We start from the raw sequence: 24,502 nt of genomic DNA, 5'->3' as shown, positions 1-24,502 counted from the left end.
GCCTTTCTTTGCAAAGGGCCATCAAAGTAAATTGTTTTTTGAAGTACACTTACTAAATCTTTCGATGCATGGAAAAATAAAACTCACTGAGATATGAAATGTTTCAAATGCAAGAGTCAAAGACAATGCTTTGATATGAAAATGCAAAGCTATGTGACTGGAAACAAAAGTTTTATAAAACAATTATTATCCATGTTCCCATAGGAAAAGTCGTTTGCAATAAGCAAAAGAATAACTTCAGGGTTTAGGCAACTCATGCTGCTTTGAGAGGTTGAAGCAGCTAAAAAACTGTAAGTGTATTGATGTCATCAAGAGAGACAAGTACATACAAAATTTTGTGTGAGTGCCAGCAAAGGCTCTTCAGAGTTTCATTGTATCCTGGTGTACCTCTGTTTGAAACAAGACAATAATTGCTAAATTGGTTTCAGTTGTCTGGGTACCTAGTATATTATGTGTTCCTGATTTGAGCTAGAGGAAAAAAGAATTTGTAAGAGGTGTTCAAATTTCATTTACCAAGATAGCTTGTATTCTTGACTAAAGCTATACAAAAATCATCTTTGACTATTAAAAAGTCTTAGTTTATTTACAAAAAGATAAAAGTACTATGATGGCTGAAGTTCCTGGAAGTAAGCCCATTTCTTGTTCAAAAATTGAGCATGCAGGTACAGTGTAGGCTTCACTTTGAGAGCTCATATTCTCATACTAAGAAGTCAAGAGTATCTATCCAGTGATCCGTAGTCTCAAAGAGAAAAAGTATTGATCCCCTAAAGATGTTTTTTGGAGTGAACCCACTTTGAAAGTGAAATGCTTTTTTGTTCATAAGGATATGTGTATGTTTAGTTGTGTGTGTTTTTTTGGGGGAGGGGAGTGGGAGGGGTGGGACAGGATGGTAAGTGTTAAGGATATATTTAGAGTCTGATCTTGGATGCACATAAGACAAGTATGTATATCCTTGAAATGTATGTACCATTTTGTTTAGTAGTGTTTTTTGGGGGGGAGGGGTAGGATAGGGGGACAGGAAGGCAAGTAGTAAGTTATTTTACGAGTATCTAGGAACGTTCCATGTTACCAAAAGACTTGCGTCATCCAATAGACAGGCTGTCAGTGTTATCCTTGTAGTTCACCGAGGTATATCTTCTTATCACTTCCACAAGACAACACTGCAATGGAACAACACAACCCATGTTGTAAGATACACTGACTTCAGTTAAGTGTACCTGTTTATATTACAGTGCTAGAAAACATATATTTGCTTGATGGCCAGACGTGACAAATGGCCAATCAAGGGGATTGGCGTCAGTCACTAAGAGATATTTCACTGGACAAGTGTCAATTTTGGCTGGACAGTTGTCTGTTGACTGGCCATTATATCTAGCCCTGACTTCATTCCCATCATTTATGCTTAATTCATACAGCTCAAACTGATTACTTGCTAGTCTGTTTGTTGTTTTTTTACAAGAAATATGATAGTTCAACTACTATAAACAGGCCATGTTCAATATCTTTAAATTCACAATAAATTGATTGCAAGGCCTTTGGTTGTATGAAACTTCATATTGTATGGTATAAATGACTGGATCACAAAATACATATATTGGTAGGAATACTATATACAGTATGATGTTCCTACCTTTCGGCAATGATAAGAAAATTTAGACCATTACATTTATGTTGCTTTAAAGCTGTTTTGATAATGGACAAACCACCCAACTCTCCCCCTCTCCCAGAACTGCCCTAATAGATTTAAGTAAATTGTATGCTAAACACAAACATCTAGCCATTCTATGCAAATGTTCTTAGAGTCGTTACTCAATATCATTGAGTGTTGACATAACAACTTTAAGGATGTCTGCATAGGAGGCTTAGAAATATCAAGCAATGTGATCATTGTAACTTACAGATCGGTTCAGTAGGGTGAAAATCCACATCATTGACAGATCCATTGTGTCCTGGAAGCTTATAAAGGATTCTTCTGGAGTTTGTATCCCATACATAAACACACCTGAAATACCACAACGAAACATATCAACCACAAAATACCAAGATAGAATTATAATAATTCTTTAGTCTGAGCTCCCTAAATTTACAAAAGCCTCCAGCCTTTAACAAGCCTCCCCCTCTCACTGCCATCTCTACCACGGCAATCAACCAATCAAAAAGCCTTGATAGGGTCAACATTTTTCTTATTCACTTGTAGTATTCAACACACCAAAGCAGTCTCAACTAGTAAAATTTTTACTAGTTGAGACTGCTTTGGTGTGTTCTAGCCTTTATCATTTTATCCCTTTACGTTGCACAGGGCTCTACCATCTTACCTGAATGAACTATAGCCCAGGTTAGTTTGGTCATATAAAGGTAGTGTATGAGTGGCAAGGGTGTCATAGTAATTAACCGCTGGGTTCAAGCCATGGCTCAGACTGGATCATATGTGAATTGAGTTTGGAGGCTCAGGTATAAAATACGTTTTTAAAAGTATTAAATAAATGGTTTACCTGTCTGCAGATCCTGATGCTATCATTAGTCCATCAGGTGACCAGCCACATTTGATCAAGTTCTAAGAGGGGTACAGATAGTCAAAGTTAAAGTTGTCGCTAGAAACCTTTCACTTATAGGAAATCGCACCATTTTGAGTACAATTCAGAATTGATAAGTACAAGTCAGGTTTTGAAAGTTTTCAAGATTGGATGAGCCTTATGCAAACGTCCAATTTGAGAACTTTCAAAACATCAGGAGTGTCTACGCAATTCTGAATTGTACGTGAAGATGGTACGATTTTTTGTCTATACAGTTGAAGCTCTCCTTGTCCAATCACAATCAAGTAATTTTGTTGCGTGCAGCATTATAAATGACAATATCTCAATACCAAGGTGAAAATTCAAACATATTTAGTTTGAATAAGTTAGGCAGGCACTGCAAGTTCTATTTATGCTCCAGGTACATGTTACATAATTATACCATTTGAAATAAAATAAAATTAAAATCCTTGCATTCAAAAGAAGTTGAGAGGTACAGAGATTAGATTTCCTATGACTGAAACACTCTTCTTGATACAATAAGCATGACGGCTGGAAATAGGCAATGTACCACAGGCTTTTTAAACTCATAAGAAATCTGTGAATTACTTTATTACATACATCAAAATTAATCATAAATATAAGTATTACTGACCTTTTCAAAACTATGTTGAGCACCTAGAAACACCTTGAGACACCTTTCCATTGGAGCAAATGCTCGAACATCCCACATGCGAACTGTTGATGACAAAAAGTAAAAAATATTCTATGGTTTTTCAAAATTAGCCAAAAAAGTATTGCTTTTTGGAAGGCTAATTTTCAAAAAATGAACTTACATAAGACATTGACATACAAAGGACATTCACTGGGTTTCCTGTGGTTTATTTTAAATTAGCCCAGTAAAGTTAATGTAATCTGTGCCTACACTCTACAGCTTGATATATACCTGTGTTGTCCATAGAGTTTGACAGAAGGAATGAGCCATCAGGACTCAACCTTAGACCAGATACTGTGTCCGTGTGTCCTGACATTGTATACAAGATATCATTCTTTCTCAAGTCCCAAACCTAGAGTACAATGAAAAATACACTTAGGTACTGTTGCTACACTATGCCTTGTTTATCTCAATAAATAATACTGCTATGCTCTGTTATTGTTGTTGTTTTTGTTATTGTTGCTGCTATTTTTGTTTGTTGTTGCAGTTGTTGTTTTTGCTGCTGCTGCTGTTTCTGCTGCTATAGCTGTGGCTGTGGTTGTTCCCGCTGCTGTTCCTGCTGCTATTGTTGCTGTGATTGCTGCCGCTGTTTCCACTGCTATTGCTGCTGTTGTTGTAGCTGCACTTGCTGTTGTTCCTGCTGCTGTAATTGCTGATGATTATTATTAATTAGGAATATTACAATCATTACCTTAATTTGATCATCAATTCCACCTGAAAATATCTGGTCACTTGTATCACTGAAAGCCACTGCAGTTACCTAAAGAAAATAATGCTATAAAATTTAAAATGGGAATATTACAGCTCAATGCGCAAAAGTACTCTATGACCACATTAACTATTCGCATACCTTTAAGCACTGGATATCATACCTTAACCAAAATTTTTCAATGCAAAGCTGGATAAAAAGGTGGGTAAAAGCTTGTTTGGTAGCCAAAAGAAGAAGTATATGACTACAGTCCTTAAATGCTGTCATTTGCTGTATTAATGTGTGCTGTACAATTTATAAGATCAAGAATACTGTACCTGGTAAGCGTTTTGAAAGGTTTGCACACAGCCTCTTTTTCTTGTGTCCCACAGCTGAAATAAGATTATTCTATTATTACATTATTCTTGTTCAAACAAGTAACTGTGGTTCTCAAAAAGAAACGTAAAATCATTCAGCAATATTGCTGTGTTGTTGCTGATGACGATCATAACAAACACAACAATAATAATAATTATCATCGTCAGCTGTCAGTAACACAACAAATACTTTAATATAGTATCGCGATTCACTAAATAGTTTCTTATATTTTTGGGACGACAATATTTTGTGGTATTGTCGTTTCAAAATTAAGGTTTCCGATTGGATGAAAAGGAAAGCTTGAGCGCACATGCGTCAAATTTTTACGCTTGTTATTTGTGCCATAGTGCGCGCTCGTAAGGAGAATTTCATTTTTAATCAACAAAAATTGGTCAGGCTTTTTCCTTTTTTGTGTGTTAAATTTGTTAGAATTGTGATACAAAACTAATTACGATTTTGAGACGACAATACCACGAAATATTGACGGCGTTGGAAGAAAATATATTCTGTATTGGCGACTCCGCCCAGTACCGAATATATTTTCTCCCAACTAGTCGTCAATATTTCGTGGTATTGTCGTCTCAAAATCGTAATTAGTTTATAATATCAAAATGTGGATTTCTAGAAACCATCCATACCCTTGGGGATATCACGATTTATAAACTCAAAATGATAACATGATAAACTTACTTTAATGGTACAGTCATCTGAGCCACTAACAATATACTGCATTCCACGACGAGAAGGGCAACAGGAGTTTACAAATGATGTGTGTCCTTTTAGCTTTTTGATTCTTGAACCTGTTTCATAGTCCCACATGGCAAGAGTTTTGTCTGTAGAAGCTGTGAAGATTGTGCTGTACAAAATAACAAGTAAGAATATAAAGAAGTGTTTATAAAATGGTAGGCAGTTCTATTGCAACAATATTTTGTGATATTGGCAGCATGCACCCTTTCCCATGGGAATAAAAGAACAAAAGATAGGGCAACCATGTTGGTTGACATGAAAAAAAACCCACTAAGACCAAATATTTTGTCAAAGTCAACCAAAATGGTGGCTGCGATGTCACATGTGCCCCAAGAATGGGCAGCAGTGAAAGTGCAATATAGCAAAAACTGATATCATGATGATTTTTGAGGAAGTTGTGCAATATTTATAATCAGGAAGTTCACAAACTCAACGCCAATAACACGGTAGATTGTCAACTTATCTAGGGGGTACTAGCATCTAACATATTATTTCTTTACAGTGACATATGCCTCTCTTGAATATTCAGATGCATTCTGGTCTAATTTCAGTAGAGATTTCCGATTTAGCGGATTAGCGACAGTATATTCCACGCTCATTAATCCACCCGGAATATAGCCTGAGTATCAGGTCTTCCGAGGGGGAGGGGGAGAGAAGGGAAGGAAGCCGGCTCTCTCTTTCCCCTCTCCCGGAGAGCCTGATACTCATGCTACTCAGAATATAGGTTAACTCAGTAAATGTTTTGTTTTCTATTGCTTAACGAGCACTATTTTTTTACTTAATATTCTGAACTGGTACTGTTTTATATGACCTTTTTGAACTAAAATATGGTTTGTTGATATGAGTACACAATCAGTCTATACTCAACAAACAAATAAACAAATTATTTTTGCTGACGAACATGTATTATATCAACTAAAATTGTTAAGGCCGATTTACACGGTACAACGTTTGCAGATTGCATGCGACACTCGTAAGCAAACGTTGTACCGTGTAAATCGGCCTTCATACTTCAGTGTTCTCAAATCTACAATGAAAAATCCAAGTTACACTTGTAAGCAAAGTCTTTGGAAAGAAAGAGGTTGACGAAACGTTATCAAAGTTTCTCGAATATTCCACAAATTGTATCGTTAGGGGGAAATCAGTCTGTAAAGAAACGAGTTGATATTCTCTTTCCTACAGTCCTCTAAGAATTAGTCTCCTTCGATTTGCAAGAAATCCACAGGTTGCTACTACGATGGGTTGGAACGGTCTCATGTGACGAAAGATGTCTGAGGAAGCCGAATATACTTTAAGAGAACCAATAGTGTGCTCCACTCGGATACGAAGTGATCTCAGGGCCCTGTTAGCATCTCGCTGTCTTCTGTTGTGGGCAATACGTCTTGGTGTAATGAGAGGAGGGCGGTTAGCATATCCCCCATCAGCAAGCAGCCTTGCTCGTTGTGGAAGATTTCTTATTCTCCTGTGTCCTATAGCAGGAAGTCGTCTGAATGTTTCTGCATCGTTCATACGCCCCGGAAAACTGAAAAATGTATGCATTTATCTTTCAGTAGTAAACAAATGTGTCAGGGTAAATCATATCGTTATGACCATCATAATCATTCATTCATTCACTCATCCATCCATCCATCCATCCATCCACCCATCCATCCATCCACCCACCCATCCATCCATCCATCCATCCATCCATCCATTCATTACTATCTTAAACCTAGACAAGTCTACAAACTTACCCAGCTACAAGTAGTACTATCAATCCGTCTGCATCGATTACTATTTGCGTACTTATAAAGTGGTATTTCTTGTCGCCTCTATAAAACTCTGCTTGTCTTGGGCCAGATGGTCTTTGAATTCTGTGTGTCGTGGCGTCTATCATACCTACAGCGTTTGAAAAATGTGGCAGAGTGTCCAGAAAGTTACTCCAAACCCTTAGAGAGTGCCATGTGATAAAATTTTGATAGCGGACAAACAGAATTGGAACGATATGATAGATTTCTTCAGCAACGGTACTTTTGCTTATTCTAAAGATGAATGCGAGGACGTACAGTTTCGGGTATTGCCTTAGCCACATAACAACCATGAGGACTCTGTTTGTGACGTCAAGTTTGCAAGCTCTTCGTCTATTAGTTGCTGGTACTCGAGGTGTATGTCTTGGAAGAGTAACGTCTACGGCTATTCTTCGTATAATAGCATCAAAGGATTCAGGTGTTTCCCCGGTCATGTACCAAAAAACGCGTGGGTAGCTCCGTACTAAACGATAAATATCGATGCCATTGTTTTGGCGGTGAAGAAGCTGATTACCAAGAAGTCGGGCTAAGAGGTTAAATCTCCCTGTTGGTACTATAGAGACCAGCATAAGAAGTGCTATGAGCAGATTCCCTATAACATGGGTAGGAAATAGAGGAACTAGGCGTGGTGATCTTTGGAGCACAAGTTTTACAACTGTAACCACAGACAACAGCGTCATCACAACAAAGGTTGGGAAAGGAGGAACATCCATTACTTGTTTTGAACTTAATAAATACCTATAAACTTTTACAAAGGCGAAGATATGCAAATAATTTGCTACAACTTGTCAAAGCGTGCGTGCACTTAGAATGTATGCATTATTATTAACATAATTAGGAAACAAAACACAAACACAATTAGGAAACACAAGAAGGTTGATAACATTCACACTTAGCGCACGTGGGCACGTTTGCTAGCAAGGCACTCTTTTCATCATTCGTACAAGAACATTGAACACGATGGAAAACGTGAAAAAACAAAGAAAAGCAAGAAGAAATTATACAGAACTGGAGGATATTCTCATTCTTCAGGCTGTAAATACATGTGGGAGAGAGTGGAAAAGCGTGTTGAGCTACATGAGACGACACGCAGAAGTGATGGGAGAAGCAGGAGACCAGTATTTGGTCGAGGATAAGTCCGCTTGCAAGGCTTTACAAGAGCGCCTAAGAAAACGAGCTTCTAAACTGCTCAACAACGCTCTACTTACAAGGTACAATCAATTATTAAACAGGTGCAAAGTGCTTTCCGTAAGTTAAAAGGATAATAATATGAAATTATTCTTATAGGAATGACGATACCACGTCAACAGACAAAACGCAGCGGGAAACACCATCAACATCAAAAATAATTGATGATGAATACGAGTCTTCTCAATCTAGCAGCGAGGAAAGTGCTAAACAAGAAATTGCAGAAATTTGTAAGGCTATTAATACTAGGGAAACGAAGTATGTGGTTGACGTGGATGACAAAAACCTACAGCATGACGACTCGACAGAAATTCTCAAGAAGATCAACAATAGAAGGGAACTTGAGAAAGAGGAAGATAGGTAATTTGATAATAATTTAATATTTTGTAATAATTTGTGCTCAAATTCTTAGATATGGCTTGTAAAACGTGGTTTTCATGTGTTGTTTTTATCTTAGGAAAAGAACTTCAGTGAAGCCGGAGAACAAGTCTAGCAAAAGACAAAAAGTGACGAGAGAGGATAGACTTGACCGCTTGCTGGATGCAATCCCTGGTGTTCTCGAGTCAGCTCAAACTGCTGCTCGAGAGCATAAGAAAGCTTTGGCAAGCTGGAGGACTATTCATGGTTTGGTGTCTTCTGACGAAGACTAGAATATTTATTTGTCTTTTGTGGCAGTTACGTTTTGTACGTATATATGACATGCTAACATGATATCTGTCTGATGAAGACTAGAATATTTATTTGTCTTAATTGTAGCAATTACGTTTTGTATCTGTCTGATGAAGAATGGAATATTCAGTATTATTGTCTTGTAGCTGACTACAAATTATTAAAATAGTTTTCTTGTCATTAAGTGGAAAGTCAGACTCATTTCTTGGTAGCTACGATTAACATGCAGTGAAGCTCGGGGCCCAGAGATTGAGAGGTCCTTCAGGATAAAGAGGATAGGGATGCTCGTTGACGAGAAATCGGGAAAAAAAATACCCTATATAAATACAAAGACGATTCAGAAGTTAGTTTGATTTAGTTTACGGCACCTATTTAACGGTTTGACTGAATTCACAACGCATCAGCTACACGATGTACCTATTCCGTTAGTATATGCCTATTCCGCCTATAATCCGCTAAATCGGAAATCTCTAGTACAAAAGACACCACATAAGGCATGATGAACAGAAGATATTTGTACCCAATCTAGACCACAATACTTTCTTTTTTGTTTTGGAGTATTTATCATTAAGTATATACTGTACACATACTCTCCATCAGTAGAAAAATGTACATCCATGATGGCACCAGAGTGTCCTTTGAGAACAGCAAAGTTGTCACATTCATCATAAACATTCCATAAATCTGTGTTGGCAAAACAATAAAATAGTTATTATTTTAGTATAAATGCATGGGGAGGAGGTAAACCATTTTTACCTACTCATTCTACTTGAGAAGGTATCACTTTATTGGAGTTAATCTTCTCATTTGCTTGTAAAAGAAATTAACCTTACAGGGGTTCAGTTCCATTTGGAGCAGTAAAGAATTTTCATACAGGTAGCTTATCAAAATCCAGCAATTATTCATCCTCCCCACTAGGTTTGAAGGAGAAAGAATTTAACTGCAAACAAAAAAAACCATCTTAATTCTACCATACTTACAAACTAGTCTATCAAAGCCAACAGAAGCTAAAGTTTCTCCTGAAGGATGAAATCTTGCTGAACATATTTCTCCCTGTACGATACAAGACACATTAATGAAATCAGCTTCTCGAAATACATAATCATGAAGGTAAACAATGCAAAACTTCCATATGATAAAAACTTCCATATGATAAGGTACATAAAAACACTGAAATTTCACGGGTCTTCACTGGAACATCTAAATATTCTACACGAAATTGTTGAAACAGCTGAGCAACAGTATTCAAAACTTGAGTATTGAACGACCTTATACCATATGGTTAAGCACACCAAGATGCATGGCCACCATGTTTTTATCTTTTGACTCTCTTGGAAATGCAGCAATATAATTTTATGCTATTTTATCAAATAGAAGTTGACAAACCATATAAAAATCCTTTTGAATTGTTAATTATCTTTCAAAATACAGTGCTTCTTTCAGGAAATGGTACTATACAATTATTACAATTATTATTATTATTATTATTATTATTATTATTATTACAATTATTACTTCCGGCGCCTAACATGGCAGCCACATATTCTTTGTCTGTATATACGTTATTGTTTTTTATGGTTTGTCGCTGTTATGTAGTCCCTTTTTCTTATATTGATAATTATAACATTAATCGTCATTTGGATCTTGAAAGAAGTAAATCTCTGCACTTTGGTTTAGTGATTAATTCAGTGGTTTCAAGTTCATCTCCCTGGAATGTTTGTCAGTTAACTTCGTTTCGTCTCAAGTCTGGTTTCTACAAGTCTCGTATTGCCGTTGGAAAAATATCTAAGCATGGTTATACTTCATTATCTATTCCTGGTCATGATCCTCCAACTGATATTACTATTTCTATGGATATTCATCGTAATCCTGGCCCTTCTTCGTTTAACTCTGACCTCAAGACTACGGTTCAACGACTTCATATGGTTCATCACACAAATAATTATCATCGTTCATTGGATATGCCTCGTCTTTCTTTACAACATTTAACATCTACACCTGTGTTATCCCATGTCTTTTATGGCCATAACAGAACATCGGTCCTTAATTACAATAAAGAAATCCTGGATTCCACAGCTGGAAATTCAAATCTTAACCGTCAACTGCCGTTAATAACATACTCAAGAGCAAATCTTTTCGAACTTCGCCGTAATACAAAAGCTCCTTCATCTTGCTGCTCCTCTGCTCTTAAGGAATTAAAGCTTTTTCGATTTCGTGGCAAGCGAGGTGGTCATCGTACAGATCGTTCTACAATTTCATCATCACCTGCTTCAACAACAAACATTAAAATTCCTGCATCACTTGAACCTGCTTCAATTTCTACCTCAACTGCAAACTACATGAAATTTTGTCTCTTAAATGCTCGTTCAATAAACAATAAATCTCTTTTAATTAAGGATTATGTTGTTGAAAGAGACATCGATATTCTCGCTATAACTGAAACCTGGCTAAAAAATACTAATTCTGATTTTATTGTGCGTGATATTTGTCCTACTGGTTATTCGTTTTGTCATGTTCCTCGTCAAAATCGTACTGGTGGAGGTGTTGGCATAATGTATAAAAATAGCCTGAAAATCAATCATCATGTAACAATGTCTCACACGTCTTTTGAATTTATGGAAATGCTACTTCATCATCAATCGTCTACTTATCGTATTGTTATTGTTTATCGTCCACCCTCTTCAAATAGCTTGCTATTTAATGATGATTTCACTACTCTCTTGGAACGACTGGTTACATCTTCTGGCAAACTGGTAATTTCTGGAGATTTTAACTTTCACATCAATGACACTAAAGATAATAATGCTAATCGCTTTATGGATTTACTCGATTGTTTTAATCTGACTGTCCTTGATCCTGTTTCACCTACACATAAAAGTAATCACGTTTTGGATCTAATCATTACAAGATCTGATGAAAAATCTGTGACCAACCTTACTGTACACGATCCTGTTTTATCTGATCATTATGCTGTTCATTGTATGTTATCTGTAAACAAGCCTCTACTTCAATCAAAAAGCATTTCTTATCGCAAGCTTCGTGCAATAGATGCTGATTGTCTCCAACAAGATATTATGAACTCTGCACTATATCAATGTCCTGCTACTCAACTATCTGATTTGTGTACTCAATATGACTCTGTTTTATCGTCTATTTTAAATAAACATGCTCCTTTACGTTCTCGATCCATCTCCCTTCGCCCAAGAGCTCCATGGTATACTGACGAAATTCAAATTAATAAAACAAAGCGTCGTAATCTAGAAAGACGTTGGCGACGTTCCAAATTAGAGGTTGACCGTGAATTATATGTTGATCAATGTAATGTTGTTAAAAAACTGATTTTTGATGCAAAAATGAATTTTTATTCTAATTTGATTACTGATGCTGGTTCTAACAGTAATGATCTATTCCGTTCTATTGATCGATTGCTACACCGTATACCTGAGAAAAAACTACCAACCTCAACTTCATCCACAGATCTAGCTAACAATTTTGTTTACTTCTTTAAAAACAAAATCGTTAACATCAGAAATGGCTTCGTTCCTACGTCACATCTTTCAAATGATTTCTCTTATCTGGATTCACCTAAACTGGATTGTAAAATTGATTCATTTTCGCCTATCTCTATTGATGAATTATCAGCCATTGCGAAAAAGATGTCATCTAAATCCTGTAGTCTTGATCCTTTTCCTGCAAGTCTCCTACTTGGACATTTTGGTGCATTACTGCCTACTATATGTGAAATCGTTAACCTGTCACTTCAAACTGGTGTTGTTCCATCTTCTCTTAAAGTTGCTGTTTTAAAACCGTTACTGAAAAAACCATCTCTTGATCATGAAATTTTTGGAAATTATCGCCCTATCTCTAATTTAAAGAATATCTCCAAGATTATTGGAAAAGTCGTTTCCCTTCAGCTAAATGATTATCTGTCTCTGAACAATCTCCATGAACCATTGCAGTCTGCATACAAAACATTTCATAGCTGTGAAACTGCTCTTCTTCGAGTACAAAATGATATCCTCCACTCCATTGACAATCGTTCTTGTGTTGCCATGCTACTCTTGGACCTATCTGCTGCATTTGACACAGTTGATCATCAAATTCTTCTAGATCGTCTCCATACAAAATTTGGCATTTCTGGCATAGCTCTTCAATGGTTTAAGTCCTACCTCACTGATCGTTTTCAATTTGTTTCCATTGATGATTTTTCTTCTGAAGCCCTTCAACTTGATTGTGGCGTACCTCAAGGTTCTGTACTTGGTCCTTTGTTGTATCTCCTTTATACTTCTCCAGTAGCTGATATCCTCCGAATACACAGAATGTCTTTCCACCTTTATGCTGATGACACTCAATTATATATTCCTTTCTCCTGTAATGATGATTTGTCCCTTAATGATTCCATGAATCTGATTGAAAACTGTCTATCTGATATTGATGCTTGGATGACTACAAATAAATTGAAACTAAATAAAGGCAAAACTGAATTCCTGTTATTTTCTTCAAAGCACAGCCCACAGTTAACTCTTCCTTCTCTTCAATTTGGTTCTGATGTGATAATGCCCTCAATGCATGCTCGGAACATTGGTGTCATATTTGATACGCATCTTACTTTGGTTCGTCATGTGAATAATATTTGCAAGTCTTCTTTTTATCATCTCAGAAACATTGCTAAAATAAGAAAATACATCTCTTTGAAAACAACTGAAACTCTCGTCCACGCGTTCATATCCTCCAAACTCGACAACTGTAACTCTCTGCTCTTTGGCTTACCAAACAAACTCTTAGATAAACTACAATCTGTACAGAATGCTGCTGCCAGAATAATCACTCTTTCCCATAAACATGACCACATTACACCTATCCTCGTTAATCTGCATTGGCTACCAATTGAATCTAGAATCAAATATAAAATCCTATTACTTACTTTTAAAGCTCTTCATGGCCAATCTCCTATCTATATCCGGGAACTCATTTCAGTGTATAAACCGAACCGTAATCTTCGTTCTGCATCACAAGTTCTTCTATCAGCACATTCTTATAATCTTAAATCTTATGGTCATCGCTCCTTCTCTGTGGCTGCTCCTGAACTCTGGAACTCACTTCCAATATCTCTCCGAAATGCATCAAGTCTTGCCTCATTCAAAACTGAACTTAAAACTTATCTCTTCAAATTAGCATATTCTTTGTAAATTATTTTATTTTGTCGTTGTCTTTGTCGTTTGTTTACTAGCGCTTAGAACAGATTTGTATTTGCGCTTTATAAATAAATATTATTATTATTATTATTATTATTATATACAAGCATTTCAATATTTGGTATTCATATATAACATACAAAGATCATGAGTTCTCAAAAGCTTTAAATGAGGCAAGAACATTTATAAATCTGTTCAAATATAAGTTTATTTTGTCTGTGAGTCAGTTTATTCCCAAGAATAAATGTCAATAAATATCATATATTTTTAAAACTCTACAGCAGTGCCTTAATTTCAGCTGAAATGAAGAGAATGAATACATACCTCTTGTCCCGTTAGGAGCATTATTGGGGCCTGCAGTGCAGATGTTCTCTGTGGTAACTAAATAAACATTTCATAAATTAGAAGAGTTTAGCTATGCGTAATTCCGCAGCTGCTTTACGGAAAAAATACATTTTGTAAGACAGCGTCAAACGACTACACGTGATGAAGACGATAAACTTTGATAAGTCAAAACTTCTAAAACTAAAAATGGTTAGGCATGAAATTTGGCTTACCGCTTGAAGAGCATTTCCTTTATCAGATAAAGCTATCTGGTTTTGTTTCTGTTTTTTAGTATGAGGTACTATTGCCATAGAAGCATCTCCACCATCTAGTCTTCTCTTGGACGCCATCTTGGAATAACAGAGGTAGTAAATGCACCTGCTCAACCAGCACATACCGCTGGTCACACAAATCAAGGACGTGTAAGACAGACAGACGGATAGAAAGCAAGGAAGGAAATAAGGAAGCAAGGAAGAAAAAAAGGAAGAAAGGGAGGAGAACGAAGGCAGAAAGAAAAACAAGATGGGGGGTGAGAAGGAAGGAAAAAAGTAACAAACGAATGAAAAAAAAAAAAAAAAGAAAGAAAGAATTGACTAAGAAAGAAAGAAAGAAAGAAAAAAAAACAGACATAGAGAGAAATTGAAAAAAAAAACATGAAAAAGAAATTCAGCATAAAATAGTGTAAGTCAGTATTACTAATATTTCAAGGATATATTGTTTACACTCTATTAAACAATCTAAATTGCAGTGGCCTTGCATGGTTTTTTGAAAACTGAGTTAAAAAAATGGGTTTCAACCTTTTAAGATAAAAACCTTCAAATTTTATAGAGGCCTCAAACAGCCTCTAGGCTGATTTAGACCAGGTCATGGCTAACAGATCAAATTGGGATTTAGCTGGTTAGGTTTTGTGGGGGGGAGAAAAGCCAGAGAACTCAGAGAGAAATCCTTGAATCAAGAGAAGACCTAATAAACTGTACTACACATAATATACAATGTCGACCCTGGGAACCGAACCCAGAGGTGAGAGGCAGGTGAACTAGTTTGGACTGCATCAAGGTGTTGTATCCAATGAGTAAACAAGAAAGAAAGAAACACTGTAGGATGTAATTAAAATTGTGGAGAATCTTTATTTTAATTTATTGCTACGTCTATTATATATACAACAACAAAACAGTCACACAAAACAATACCAAACAAAACAAAACAACAACAAAATTAATAAAACAAAACGAAACAAATAAAATATAAAACCGACATTGATCCATTACTACATACACAGTTTTTACCTTTTAGATTACTACTTCTATATACAGTGAGTTAACTTTAAATATTATGGCATATTAAGCTGACATAATATCTAATGAAGCTAAGAGTGCCCTGGTAGCATGTGCATATTCAAAAGAAGTGAGACAGGCATGCTTCTCATCCCCAGTAATATTTAGTGCCCAAAATCTCGATCAGGGAACATGACAGGAGCAAGCAGGGTCCATGCATACAGTCCAAGACACACCCAACTGGAACTCATCTTGACCCACACAGTGGCCCAGCTGCTCGTCAATTTGTTGAAGTCTGTGCCCTGGGGACTGTGAACAGAAAAAATACTTTAATAATACTGTTTAAGGGATTTTCTTTAGAGCTCCCCTGGCTCACACCCAAAGGTTGAACACATCTCCATGCTTCACGCAAAAAGTAATGAGACCACTGAGCAGGGGGGTGGAGGAGGGGAGCTATTGCCCTGATTCTGATCGAAGGGCCTACAGCCCTGATTTTGACAATTACTGTTGTAATGCCAAAGTACTATGAGGACTAAAATCCTCCTAACCCTCCCTTCTTAAGTCCATGGAATAGACATGCAGTGGATATCATACAAATTATAAAGTGTGGTTCTCACTAGCACATAAGCAAAAGCATAGGCATAAGACCTTAATGATCTCACTGGGAAATTCAGCAGCATAAGCACAAGCACAAGCATAAGAAGAACAGAATGTTTTGATCCTGCTCATATTGCCAGTGAGTACCAGCCTTAACATGTGATCAATATCCATCCAATCGTAACACTAGAACATGGCAACATCAAAGTCACAGCAAGTCCAAAGTATGCATACATGTACGTCAATCTTACCTGTACCAGTTGGTGAGTGTCATCATAATGTACAGAGATGCCAAGAAGAAGGTGAAGTGGAAGAAGGAGTAGTTATATGTAACAGTAATAGCTTCATCATCATACACTTTCTGGTGCTTTGGCTTGTCTTCTTCACTCTCACCTGTTTCAGCATCTATCATTGAATGAAATAATCATAAGGTACTTTTTATTTAAGCAGCTTGAAATATTTTTTTTATCCTAAGCTTGGTCAAATTTTGCATATGGCTTTGGTTTATGGTTCTGAAAAGTTAAGGAAAAATTTAAAAAATTCTGTAAGAGGAAACTATTCAAAACAAATTTGATTGATTTTTAAAACTTCCCTCTTACAAGATTCTTTTCCATCAAAAATTATGCTACAAAGTTCGAATAAAGTTCTAAAAAAAATCACTTTTTTGTTCCCAATTTTTTTTTTTTTATTAAACATTTTTGATGGCATAAGAAGGGTTCTGATCTTATCATAGTAATGTCTTATGTCATTTTTTCATGTTCATCGTGACCTTAGGTTAATGGTCTTTGGCTTTCCAGGTTTATTTGTTGTCATATTATAGCCATATGATTAATTTTTTGGTCATTATTGTGAGTGTATGTGAAGGCAGGAAACACTTTCCAGTCTTCTTAATCCATTAACACTGCACCATTTCTGCTCTACAACATTGCTACCAAGAATCCCTTTTGTCATCTAAACCTGCAGCATAAAAAAGACGTTCTCTTCATTCAGGGCTTATTGTCTGACTTACCTTGATTGCAGTCAGGAAGAAGAGTCTCCTTAAATGTACAGAAGAGGATTATTAGTATTATTTTATAAAATACCAGTTATGAATCTCGCATTCTGCTTGGATGGGAGCACTTGCTTTATGAAGCACACAGCATGCAGACACACTTTCTATTTTGTCAATTATATCCAAAATAACTGTTAGAATTCTAATTTTTATGTGCTTCTGCAAATTGCAACCTAATTCTCGGAAGGTCTAACGGTGTGTCTAACAGTAAAGCAACATCAGCATTCAACACTCACAGTATTTAAAGTCATATAGATTTAGTTTATTGGTTCTTAAAGATCTTTACCTCCATGTGGCTGCTTGAGCGAAGGCCAATACTTCCAATTTGAGAAGAACTGCTTGTCCTTACACTAATAAACAAAACAAAAACAAAAAATGATTAATATATGCACAGCACGAGATGATAAACCCCTATCAAGAATAACGATGGAGGCTAACAGGGAGATGAAAGAAATCACTCTTTTCTCAATGAATTTTGTGCAATTTCCTTTCGTATTTTCATGTTAGCCTATCACCCAAGATGATCTTAAAATGGCTCTACTGTACAAAGGAGAGAGCAATCTTCTGATAGGTAACAGTAAACAATTCATTAGAACCCTAAAATAAGTATCAGTATACTGCATGTTGTTGGTGTGGTTAATGCAAGTTGGTAGTTGCTGGGAACTCGTTTATCTTAAGAGTGTCAACACAACATTGATTTGATTTGTTACACACTTTATTACATCCATTTTGAAATCACAAGCAAATCCTGCAATCTGATTGGTTCCCTGCAGCAGTGATTTCAGCATAAATTGCACGATTTTGAGCTCTAAATTGCACGATTTTGCACATCAACTGATATGAACCAATCACAAGAGAGGCCTGTCATTTTCTAGCCAATTATATCAAGGAATCCATCTGAGTGTTGAGCTCACCGCTTCTTGCGAAAAAAAAGAGCCACGGCTCAAAAAAAAATCTTCTGAAGAACAATTTTACCGTCAAAAGTCTTTAAAAAAGACTTAAAAAGCCGTAAAAAGGACTTAAAAAGACCAACTGATCACTTAAAATCATCAAAAGCATCTTTGTAAAGTAACTGCTTAAGTAAGTTGAAGATATTACAGCGAAAAGCAGTGGGAGAAAATGCAATCGGCATCTTTTGAATGTGACTTCTTGGCGATTGATTGTGGTTTCCTTTTCAATCTTTAAAGCATAACAACACATCGAAAATACAGTCATTAAAAGAAGTTTTTCTTAAGAAGAAGATTTTTGCTGAGCTACGTGACTTCTTAAGGACAACCGAAGGACTAAACAACCTTTGATTTTTGCTGTTTTGTCGGCACAAGTGTGATCTAAACATGTTGAACAGAAATCGTAAAAATACAAGCAGTGAGCATTGGCTGTATGGACAACAGCCAGTTCATTACAACCCTTTTGGGCAGGATTGTCTTGCTATTTAAAGTAAGTAAATGTTTCTTAATTTGTAAACCGTTTGGTCCGATATAAATTCATTTTAGTTTTGGATTGAAAGTGTTGGTTTTCAAAATGAGAATCATTGCTCGATCAGTATAAACAAGTTCTCTTGACAGCATGTTTGAATCGACTGCTTTTAGATTGTAAGTCATGTCGGCTTAACTGGAAAAAACGTCTTTTTCAAAAAAGATTTCAAAATGGATATGATAAAGTGGTAATTGAACTTCGTGTCGTGCAATTTTGGTCTGAAATCAAACTTGCAATTACAAATCGCACTCCCGCTACGCGGTCGTGCGATTTTGTAATCGCGCGTTTGATTTCAAACCAAATTGCACTCCACTCAGTTCAATTACCATTATAAATTATAGTGCACCAGCGTTATGCTTTCACTAGATATAGATAATTATATTAAATAACTAGATAGTTATTAGGTGATAAAAGTATTGAACTAACCAAGAGTACACAACCATCACAAACATCAAGAGAGCAGCAATAACTGTGTGTCCACTCATTGTTGGAATAGGATGCTCTCCTTCTTCTGTGAAAAGATGCCCACTTGGATTGCACAATTCATCTAGGGTAATAAAAAAGATCAGATGTACCTTTCATTGCAACAAAACGTAGAAGCTGACATGGAAGTTGTGAGTCTTTTTTGTTTTGTTTATGACTAAAAGCTTGAATAAAATGAACCATACCGTGTTCACTCTCACAGTAGACCTCTTTACTGTACCTTGGGCATAATGTTTTCCCATTTCAGACCATATTCTCTAGAGTATCATTTCTTTGTTTAACGGTTTAGAAGAAACATGGATATGGATACAACTTTAACAAAGAAATTTATTCTCAAGAGAATGAATTGGGTATGATCTGGGAAAACATTATGCCCAAGGTACAGTAGAGAGGTCTATTTAGAGCATATGGTTCATTTTACTCAAGCTTTTAGTTACTTGAAAATGCCAAGAAAAAATCCCTGTACAGTAGCTCCCTCAAAACCAGCTAATTTTTAATCAATTGATGAAAACTGGAAAGAATCTTGAAATGTTGCTAATGACGTTTGATTCGCAGACCAGAACCATGGATTTACGCTGTTAAGTTGAGCAATGAATGTTCACTCACCTGGCTCATTAGACATAGCAGACCATGTCAGATACATAGTATACAAGGTTATCAATCCTGCCTGAAGTAATCCAGAGGATGGTTGGGCTGGTAACACAAATAATATATGTACAGATAATTAGAAGATTTTGCCACAGAAAGTACAGTGTAAAGAGTGTAATCAACGTACAGTTTAAGTGTCTAGAGGGGGTTCAAAGTGTAATATTTTAACAAAATGTTTAGCTTATTTAATTCTGTATTTTGTATGTTATGAGATTTAGCTTATTTCTTTTACATCACCATGACCATCACCATCAACCTTACCCAAATCATCACCTGCCATCACCCTCACTTTCATCATCCTCATCACTATCACTATCACCCTCATCATCATCATCATCAGTGTCATCACCATCATTATTATTATGTAATAGTTTTATGTACCTTCCTGTACTTTTGGTATAACAGCAATGACGGATACAACAAGACACAGGCATAGGTTGAAACTGATGAAAAATTTGTTGTTCTTGCAGCCGTCAGTCTGGAAAAAAAAAAAACTTATTACTAAAGCTCCTAGTTTGGATAGTGCTCCCCTAAGATGAATCTGTGAAGAATATTACAGTGTAGGTGATAGGGTTAAATGAAGTTACATGTATGTAGTATGTGAACATGAAAAATGTCACCAGACAGCTGCTATCTGGAATATTTTCTTCACCAGAAATCCTAAGCATAGGTGGGTTGAGTAGTAAGAGAGAAATAGAAAAAATATAAATAGTTTTGTTGAGAATATATGGACCAGGTAGCACTTATGAAATACATGAAGATATAGAAATATAGATAAGTTATAGTGCTTGGAAACGAGGTTATTCCGGGCGAAAGCCCTTGGAATTGAATTCGGAAAAATTAATTTCCGACCTTGCTGGGAATCGAACCCACGACCTTCGGAATTGTACTACTGATGCTCTACCAGCTGAGCTAGAGGTCAGACTGAGAGGTCAGACTGAGAAAAAATATAAATAGTTTTGTGTTGTGGCCAGGGGGAAAACAACAGAAATATGAAGCTTTAATCAGAATAATAATTGTCACAGGAAAAAACCTGGATTTGAACACCAACATTGGGATTTATTGTTGGGAATTTCCTTCTAATACCCAATAGAAAAACAAAATTCCCAACAAACTAACATTGGGAATCAGTGCCACACTCCCAATTTCGTTCTCTCTGCGAATTGGATGGGAATTACTTGGGAATTCAAGGAAATTCCCAATTTTGGAATCCGGTTTTTTTTCCTGTGGATGTTTGGACATATTGCACACAGTCTGCAGTGATCATTAAATGACTAACTCAACAGTGTCATGAAACAAGTATACTGTCACAAAAGATTTTTTAAATAAGTGTTTACTGCAGGTATTGATATTCAGCAAACTCAAACATTTCAATGGCTTGTTGTGAAATTGGTTTTTCACTGCCGCCAGTCAAGAATATAAAAGGTACAGACTGATGATTTTTAATTGCAGCAGCGAAAAACCAAATTCCATTGGCAGCTTGCAACTACTGAATTTGCAGAATATTGTAAACTGCAGTATGTGTTTTTACTGTACCGTGGTGTAGAAGTAGAAGTAACAAACAATAGCACCAACAGAGATAATGTACATTCCACTTGTTACTATCACCAGACCTAAAATTCAATATTAACAAAGAGTATTAATACTTCAGCATCAGCTGCATCACATGTCCATACTAGAAACAACAACTAGGAATAAACTGCTTAATTTCCAAGACTCCAATTTTTTCATTCAGTAAATTCTTATGTCTAAACACTCCCTGGGCCATTAAGATCTTGTAACCAAAGTTATAGTTAACATATAACGTAAATGTCACTTCAAATTTCAAAGACAGGGCTTAAAATAATGGCCCATTGGTTGCTGGTCTTGATGACTGGCCAATTACCTCAGTCATACCTTTGTTTAGGGCTCATTATTATTGTTCATGATGACCGTAAGGCAAAGATTTGACCGGACAAGTTCCAAATCTGGCCAGACAATGTCTGATGACCTGCAGTTGTTTTAAGCCCTAAAAGATGGAAACTTTTTTAAATTAGGTAGTAACATACCCCAGTACCACCTCTTGTTTCCTGTTGTTTCATATCTTTCAACCCTTGGAGGAGAAAACAAAAATTACATCATATTCGAATGAGTGAGTTGTTTATAATAATGAATATGATAACCTGAAGGATGCCATTAACTTACCAAGACTCACTCCAACTATAGGCAAAGTCAATCAGCAGAATCAGTTGTAGAATGATGAAAAGGTATCCACCAATCATACCAAAATACATCCAGTCTGAAACATTGGGGGGGAAAAGGATCAAAACAAACAAACAAACAAGGAAATAAAGCATAGATATCATTTTTTTAAATTGTCCTTTTTTCACGAGGGTAGCACTTAATAGCCAGTGGCTAACAAACCTGTGGCCCTCATTCTGTGATCAAATTGGAATTTAGGAGTTGATTTTTGCAGAGGGAGGAAAACCAGAGAACCCGGAAAACCCTCGAAGCACAGGAGAGAACCAACAAACAACTCTACTCATATACAACACTGAACCCGGCGGGACTCGAACTAGGTTCAGTGTTGTATATGAGTACAGTAATTTTATGGTAGAATAGGGAATATTCTTACATTGTCCAAAGTCACCCCTTGGAATGAAAAATGCAGCAACCATGAGCCCAATGAGAAGTGCCAACTTTACAAACCAGAATCTAAAATAAAATAAAAAATATTTTGTCACATTTTATTGATAATGCATTCATTAGTAGAGCTTGTTGCTGTTTTTCCATTTTAGGCAGCATGTCATTTTCTTGGGTAAATTTACTTATATATTTTGTCAATGATGCATTGTACTGTTCATACAGTTTGACACCAGACCACATAGGTGTATACAGACTTGTGATGCCCACAGAGTTACTGTACATTTAATAGTATGGTGTCTCTTACCCATTCTGGAATTTTGCTCTGGGATCCCTGCTAGATGACACTTTGAACATGATAACAGCCATAAGGAAGAAGAAGGCAGCCATCCCAAAGCACACCCTATACACAGCCAAATACCCCACCATGCTGTTACACACATCTTCATTGGTGTGGAGGTATTTGTTATTACAAAAATGTGGTATTTTGTCAAGCTTGTCCCTTATCCCTGGAGCCAACATAATGGCTGATACCAAAGTGCCAAGGAAGAGAAAAATGGTGTAAACAATCCTGCTGGCTGTAGAATTCCTGCAAGACGGGCAACGGGCACAACAGCAGAAGCATGCCGAGGAACCACAGCAACATGCAGCCTGAAAATAAAACCAAAATAATATATCATAAACTTTTTTATGGTCATAGAGTGGATGCAATTAAACCGGGAAATAAAATCAAACTAAATAAAAACTAAGGCCTAGGGCAAACGTTGAACTTTCCATGCACCGAACTTAATTACATCAAAGAATGCCGCCTCATTATCACCTGATATCCATTGTTTTTAATGAGTTCGGTGCATGGAAAGTTCGACGTTTGCCCTAGGCCTAATAGTATCTATTTAGTGACTAATAGTTGCTATCAGTCAACCAGAACATTCATCATACAAAGACAAAATCTTTTGTTTAATAAATGTTCTGGTTGAGTAATAGTGACTATTAGGCAACAATAAACAAGGCATGGAATTTATCGATTTTTAAAGCAAAATAAAATAAAAAGCTTAAGGCATAAAGAGAAATGAAAACTGTTTAATTCGAATTTTCACTTTTTTTATACAAAAATATTTTATTTCATAATTTCTCAAAAGCTTGATGTTTAAAATTACACAAGCTCCTTTTTATCGTTTATCTTTAGCTTTAAAGTAAAAGAAAAGCATAATAAGAAGTCAAAATTTTTGAATTAACAATAATGAATTATATAATAGGTAGATCTACAGTATTTGTGGAAAAAAAACTTGAAAAATCCCATGTATAAGTAAATTTAAATATCTAGCTCTCATGCTTTCTTCCGTGTGAAGCGCCAATGATATCGTATTTTAAATAATCGTAGGTACAAAATCTATATCTCATAATACAGGAATAAAAAGTGATCAATAGAATGTTAAAAATTTGTTTTTTAGCTTTAAGGAAGTCGCAAAATAAGACAGATTGAAAATAAAGTTGATTGAAAAATCATGGCGAAGATACTCACAACTGGAGCGAGGCTGCTCAAACAAGAAGCACAAGAAGCACAACTTGCAAGTCCTCCTAAGGCTCCTAATGCTGCTCCCATGGTCTCTAATACATCAACAACACTACTATTTTAAATTAAGAGCAAAAATCAATAAATATACGGCGAAAAATCGATGGTTTAATAGCGAATGTTCTCTGCGTTTTTGACGCTTTCGTTTAAGATGTGACGTCATTCATACTGTGACCACAGAGACTTGTGGGAGCTACTAATTAACCTTATCACAAGGGTGGGGAGGGTGGGGTCTATGAAATATAATTTTACTATACATCACCCTAATATCTATAATAAATACACAACAGCTTATAAAAAGCGAATGATATGATTTAATGTAAAGGTCTAGTTAACGTACCAAAAAAGCCTAATGAGCTGAATAACGATAAGAAAGGCTGTTTCAAAATTAAAATTTTGTTAATATTGAATATACTGTACTCATTTAAAATCCCTACACGGAGTTTAATTTTCTCATTTTCTCTTGTTGTCATACTTTTTTTTAAATATAACGATTTCTATAAAACTTTATAGCTGATATTATTTTTTAAAAATTTTTATGTATTCTGTTTCGTCTCTGTTACATAGTTACTTT

At 36.0% G+C, this 24,502-nt stretch overlaps 3 protein-coding genes across 3 annotated transcripts; 1 reads left to right on the top strand and 2 right to left on the bottom strand.

Annotated features, from left to right (window-relative positions):
* Positions 1 to 556: 556 nt before the first annotated feature.
* Positions 557 to 14,585, bottom strand: LOC116302590 (U5 small nuclear ribonucleoprotein 40 kDa protein). Its single transcript, XM_031711923.1, has 12 exons — positions 14,438 to 14,585; positions 14,205 to 14,261; positions 9,666 to 9,738; positions 9,276 to 9,369; positions 4,985 to 5,150; positions 4,255 to 4,308; positions 3,920 to 3,988; positions 3,460 to 3,580; positions 3,169 to 3,251; positions 2,493 to 2,554; positions 1,899 to 2,002; positions 557 to 1,160 (listed from the first exon to the last, which is right to left on the bottom strand). Exons 1-12 carry the CDS (start codon positions 14,552 to 14,554, stop codon positions 1,108 to 1,110), a joined length of 1,053 nt encoding a protein of 350 aa, XP_031567783.1. The 5' UTR covers positions 14,555 to 14,585; the 3' UTR covers positions 557 to 1,107.
* LOC148913894 (uncharacterized) lies at positions 7,789 to 8,666 on the top strand. Its single transcript, XM_089036488.1, has 3 exons — positions 7,789 to 8,039; positions 8,116 to 8,376; positions 8,474 to 8,666. The coding sequence occupies exons 1-3, from the start codon at positions 7,789 to 7,791 to the stop codon at positions 8,664 to 8,666; spliced, it is 705 nt and encodes a 234-aa protein (XP_088892614.1).
* A 721-nt stretch (positions 14,586 to 15,306) lies between the features above and the next one.
* On the bottom strand, positions 15,307 to 24,097 carry LOC116302588 (putative serine incorporator). Its single transcript, XM_031711920.1, has 13 exons — positions 23,878 to 24,097; positions 22,663 to 23,006; positions 22,348 to 22,427; positions 21,918 to 22,011; positions 21,782 to 21,825; positions 21,270 to 21,346; positions 20,115 to 20,211; positions 19,692 to 19,778; positions 19,029 to 19,149; positions 17,413 to 17,476; positions 17,085 to 17,112; positions 16,327 to 16,480; positions 15,307 to 15,787 (listed from the first exon to the last, which is right to left on the bottom strand). Exons 1-13 carry the CDS (start codon positions 23,956 to 23,958, stop codon positions 15,643 to 15,645), a joined length of 1,416 nt encoding a protein of 471 aa, XP_031567780.1. The 5' UTR covers positions 23,959 to 24,097; the 3' UTR covers positions 15,307 to 15,642.
* Between the last annotated feature and the right edge of the window lie 405 nt (positions 24,098 to 24,502).

Source organism: Actinia tenebrosa, unplaced genomic scaffold, assembly GCF_029948245.1.
Source record: "Actinia tenebrosa isolate PJP-AT-01 unplaced genomic scaffold, QUT_ActTen_1.0 PGA_scaffold0__85_contigs__length_37466705, whole genome shotgun sequence".
In the NCBI taxonomy this organism is placed as follows: Eukaryota; Metazoa; Cnidaria; class Anthozoa; order Actiniaria; family Actiniidae; genus Actinia; species Actinia tenebrosa.
Note: the sequence above shows the minus strand (reverse complement) of the source record. Positions and strands in the feature narration are given on the sequence as shown.